Here is a 5,366-nt window from a genome sequence, read left to right on the forward strand (position 1 = left end):
CGTTCTTTCTTATTAAAAATTAGAAGTAAAAAAAGATCATAAGTTTATTAAAATTAGGCAAAAATTTTAACATATGACTAATTACATTTACTTTTTTTAATAATTTGATTAATAATTTATATTTTATGATAAAAGAATGTGTTTAATTTTCAGATCAAAACTTAAGTACAATACTTAAGTAAGTGTTGTGTCCTTAAATTTCTCTCTTAAAATTCAGTCATATGGTAGTTCTTAATTGAAAATACACTTTTATCCTATGAGAAAAAAACCATATAATTGAATTTTAAGAGGGAAATTTAAAGAACAACACATATATGTAATTGTGATTATTTTTTAATATAGTTGTGTATATGTACCGGTTACACATTAATTAGTATTGATAACAACAGTTTGTCAATTTTCAACTCATTGGATGCTAGCTATTTAAAAAATTAGTAGCATCCAAATCCAATCCTTAAATTCAAGTCATGTATCAGTATGTCCCACGTAAAGGTATTTTGGTAAAGAAGAGATTAAAAAAGTTTAAACGTAAAACAACAATATTTAAGTTCGGCGCAGCTTTGCGTAATTGTTTGATATTATATGCTAAAAAAGTAAGAAACTAAATATGCATTCAAATCCCTATAAATACCCTCTCAAACCGTTTCAACTTCCTCACCTCCACAACTTTCAACTCCTAAACTCCCTCCTAACTCACTTCTTCTCTCTTTTACATACAAAAAGTCACAAACAGACACATTATTTTTTCTCACCCAAATCAACCAAAATGGCATACCTCAGAAGCTCTCTTGTCCTAGCACTTCTCTCTATGTTCAGGTCTTTAGTGTTAGCTTCTTCTATAACATACGATGTGGTGAGTTTGGGAGCAATAGCAGATGGAAAAACTGACTCAACTCAGGCTTTTGTTAGTGCATGGACAAAAGCTTGTGCCTCAGTAAGTTCTGCCATGATTTATGTGCCAGCAGGGAGGTTCTACCTCGGGCAAGTGGTTTTCAGTGGACCATGTAAGAACAATGCTATCACTGTGCGCATAGCTGGGACACTTGTGGCTCCATCAGACTATACGGTACTTGGAAATACAGGAACCTGGCTTTTGTTTGAGCAAGTTAATGGGGTTACCATATCTGGAGGAATTCTTGATGGCCAAGGCACTGGTTTATGGTCTTGCAAAGCCTCTGGCAATGGCTGTCCTTCTGGAGCCACGGTATGTGAAAATGACTAAGAGATTAAGTTGCCCTTTATCTTTAGAGTATAAAAATGCCTCTTTCTTTGCTTTATTTTTTTATATATATGATTTTTTAAGGGCTTATTTATTTTATTTTATTTTTATGTACAATATATTTTTAACGGACTTTCAACAAATAACCTTTCGCAAAAAAGTTAAATATTGCACACTAATCAGTTTCAATTGGTTAAAAAGAGTTCAATGTTGTGAAAGAAAAAAAAAAAAAGTGTTTTTAATGAGCATTACTATTGGTTTAGCTTTTAGATTAGTAGATAGAGCAAAAGAAAAGAACATTTTGAAATGTTATCACCATTTGGGATGAATTCGTCCATAATGGTTGTCTTAATTCTTCCATTTTATTCAATTAAAAAAAATTAACTCCATTTTCTAGGTAGTTAAACTGGAGTGGGTGTGGGATTTGATTTAATTTATTGGTGGAAACTGGTGTGCTTTTCAATCTGATTTTCAGTTTAAACTTTAAACTGCTATTTTGCTCTTCTGGGTTTGGGAGGAGATTTTTGTCAAATTAAAATAACTTCCTTTTACTGCCATGACAAGCCGACTTCTAAGGAAATCGTATTGACTATACTTAATTGGGAATAATCCCATGTTCTGGATCGGAGAATATTTCAGTTTTGTGCATCTATATAATCTAGCCCTTTAATGCCAATCTGACTAATGTTTAATTAAATCTCGAGCCTTGTGATGATAAAATAAAAACTGATGAGAATGTCAAAGGTCAAACAACTTGCTTAGGCTTTTGTTGCTTAGATTGATGGATTTTCACTCTAAGATCGACATATTTAATTGAATAGCCACATATAGTCATATTCATCATTAATTTAGAGAAACACTCCATATATATTTTAACAATAAGAATTGGAACATTTTCTTGTGTGTATGGAAGCAGACACTGGAATTTTCCAACTCAAACAACATTGTGGTCAGTGCATTAACCTCCTTAAACAGCCAATTGTATCACATTGTCGTAAATGGCTGCCAAAACGTGAAAATGCAAGGTGTTAAGGTCATTGCGCCCGGAAATAGCCCAAACACTGATGGCATTCATGTTCAATTATCTTCAAGTGTCACAATTCTCAACTCTAAGATTGGGTCCGGTGATGATTGCATCTCAATTGGCCCTGGTACCACTAACTTGTGGATTGAGAATGTTGCATGTGGACCTGGGCATGGAATTAGGTAAATAACTTTGTATTTTTATTTTTTTGATCTTCATTCAAATATTACATGATTGGAACAACCATATATATTAGATGGTGATGCTACATTGGTCTCATTGGTTCAATTAATTGGTGCAGCATTGGGAGTTTAGGCAAGGACCAACAAGAGGCTGGTGTACAAAATGTAACAGTCAAAACAGTTACTTTTACCGGTACTCAGAATGGGGTGAGAATTAAGTCATGGGGAAGGCCTAGCAATGGGTTTGCTAGGAACATTCTTTTTCAACATGTCACTATGCAAGATGTCCAAAATCCAGTTGTAATTGACCAAAATTATTGCCCCAGCAATGAAGGTTGCCCTGGTCAGGTAAGATAAATTTGAAGCATATTTTACATGCAAATGTTTTTTTAACCATGATTTGGTTACTTCTAAAAAGGACTTAACATGTTCAAATAAATCACACAATATAGATTCTAAAAATTTTTGCCCCCATGTGTTCATGACGTTAACCTTTAAAGCTACTCATACCCACTATATAGTTGGGTCCATTATCATCGCAAACTCAAATCTTACTCTGCATTAGTTTCAAACCCAAATTGTACCCCCAAAACATTTTCAATGTTTTGACTTCATAATCTGTTCAATATTTTTCTTTTATCTTTTCTTTTTTTTAGTTGGAGCTTGCATACCATGATACTACTATCAAATGGAAAATTGACATATAGTTTTTTTTTTTAACAGGTTTCTGGTGTTCAAATTAGTGATGTGACATACCAAGACATCCATGGAACATCAGCTACAGAGGTTGCTTTGAAATTTGATTGTAGTTCGGAGTACCCATGCTCGGGAATAATATTGGAGAATGTAAAGCTCACTTACAATAATAATCAAGTGGCCCAAGTTTCATGTGTCAATGCTGCTGGGACATCTACTGGTTTTGTCCAGCCCACGGGTTGCTTGTAGAGGGGAAAAATGATTCAGAATCCATATCTACGAAGGATTGAAAAGGAATCCTCATTCTTGTCCTTTCATCCTTAGGCAGAAAATTTATACTTATTTTTAGTTTCATAGTATGATTGTTAGTGTGATACGTCATTGATCGAGTGACAAGTTAATTGCTTGAGCCGGTGGCAGTGCTAGTCCATTGGGCTTTCTTGAAGCCTGCCTGACCTTGCAATCAACATATAACTCGTATATGGATGTTTGTGTGCGAATTGTTGTAAAATGTACGTATTATTTTCATACTTTAAACAATTTGACGTTGGACCTTACTTATTCAGAAATTTTTATCATTCCATTTTGCAATGTCAAGACACATAAAGCATATTTAGTTATATCATGAAAATAATTTTATCAAGGAAAAAAAAAAAAAAAAAAAGAAGAGAGAGAAAAAGAGAGTAAAAATTAAAAGACATTTTAAAATGGCTATAGTGAAGCAGTGATCTATTTAATGCCTATATTGTGTCAGCCTCTGGAACTGAATAGTGGATAAATGTGGTTTGCAAAATCCCCGGCCCTTGGGCCAAGAAATTTTTTTAAAAAAAAATTCCTAGAAATATCCATCACAAAAATATGCTGTCATGCACAAATATAAATTATTAATTAAAAATATGAAAATGTATAAGAACATAAACATAAATACACTACCCGCACGCCCGCACCAAGGGTACCCGGCCCTTGGGCCAAGAAATTTAAAAATAAAAAAATAAAAAAAATCCCAGAAATACCCATCACAAAAATATGCTATCATGCACAAATATAAAAATAAATATGTAATTAATTAAAAATATGAAAATATATAAGAACATAAACATAAATACACTAAAAAAAATAAAAAATAAAACTGATTTATGCCGGCATTTATTTTCAGCATTTTTAAAAACCCCGCTATAGAAGTTACAACTTCCAAAGTAATCTCAAATAGTCAAATGTGTAAGCAAAATAAAAAATGGTAAGTTAGGATATATATATTGGTTAATCGTTTAAAAATTATTATTTTTTATTATATTAGCTTACTTATTTGATTTATTTATGAATTATTATACTTTATTTTATAATTCCCATTTGAAGTTAACTTTATGCGTTGGGATCCAATATATATATTTGGGCAAATATGTGTTGGGCTTCACTCAATGATGAGAAATTCGAGTCCATACTCTTTTTGTTGGGCTCAGGCTTAATTTCTTTGTAACTATAAAATATATTGGTAGCCATCTCTTTTTGTTTGGCCCGTTGCTGATTTGCCGTATTTTAAACTTGACTTTAGCAAGTCCAATAAGGCTAATCATTCATCAACACATACACACAAAATGATGCAATTCGTTGGCAAAAATGGCCCAATACCATCAATTTTGGAAATAATTTGCCTTGAAACACTGTTTCTGAACTATATAGTAATGTACCACTTTTTCTGGTACTCGAGCTTGGTGAGCTCGAGTACCATGTTTTTTTAATCCACTGTCGCCCCATATTCAAGGAGCCCTATAGTAGCGTTTTTAAGCCCTATAGTGACGTTTTCGGGCCCTATAGCAGCGTTTTTAAGCCCCCATACAGGTTAAGGGGCCTTATAGTGACGTTTTCGGGCCCTATAGCGGCGTTTTCCTGCAAAAATTTTTTTATAAGTCCCCATAACAGGTTCAAGGAGCCCTATAGTGGCGTTTTTAAGCCCTATAGTGACTTTTTGGGCCATATAGCGGCGTTTTCCTGCAAAATTTTTTTATAAGTCCCCATAACAGGTTCAAGGGGCCCTATAGTGGCGTTTTTAAGCCCTATAGTGACGTTTTCGGGCCCTATAGCGGCATTTTTTTTTTTTGAGAAGATGTTTGACCAATGAAAAGATGGTACTCGAGCTCACCAAGCTCGAGTACCAGAAAAAGTGGTACATTGCTATATAGTTCAGAAACAGTGTTTCTGGACAAATTATTTCCAAAATTGATGGTATTGGGCCATTTTTGCCGCA

At 33.7% G+C, this 5,366-nt stretch overlaps 1 protein-coding gene across 1 annotated transcript; it reads left to right on the plus strand.

The window, feature by feature from the left end:
• The first annotated feature begins 672 nt into the window (after window positions 1–672).
• On the plus strand, window positions 673–3,668 carry LOC126701567 (polygalacturonase-like). Its single transcript, XM_050399766.1, has 4 exons — window positions 673–1,204; window positions 2,136–2,425; window positions 2,545–2,773; window positions 3,149–3,668. Exons 1-4 carry the CDS (start codon window positions 767–769, stop codon window positions 3,368–3,370), a joined length of 1,179 nt encoding a protein of 392 aa, XP_050255723.1. The 5' UTR covers window positions 673–766; the 3' UTR covers window positions 3,371–3,668.
• The last annotated feature ends 1,698 nt before the right edge of the window (window positions 3,669–5,366 follow it).

The sequence above is a fragment of the Quercus robur genome, chromosome 10 (genome assembly GCF_932294415.1).
Source record: "Quercus robur chromosome 10, dhQueRobu3.1, whole genome shotgun sequence".
NCBI classification, from domain to species: Eukaryota; Viridiplantae; Streptophyta; class Magnoliopsida; order Fagales; family Fagaceae; genus Quercus; species Quercus robur.

Coding starts and splice junctions, on each gene's coding strand:
- LOC126701567 (XM_050399766.1), top strand. CDS start 767: ATGGCATACCTCAGAAGCTCTCTTGTCCTAGCACTTCTCTCTATGTTC. Junction 1,205..2,135: donor GCTGTCCTTCTGGAGCCACG/GTATGTGAAAAT, acceptor GTATGGAAGCAG/ACACTGGAATTTTCCAACTC. Junction 2,774..3,148: donor ATGAAGGTTGCCCTGGTCAG/GTAAGATAAATT, acceptor TTTTTTTAACAG/GTTTCTGGTGTTCAAATTAG.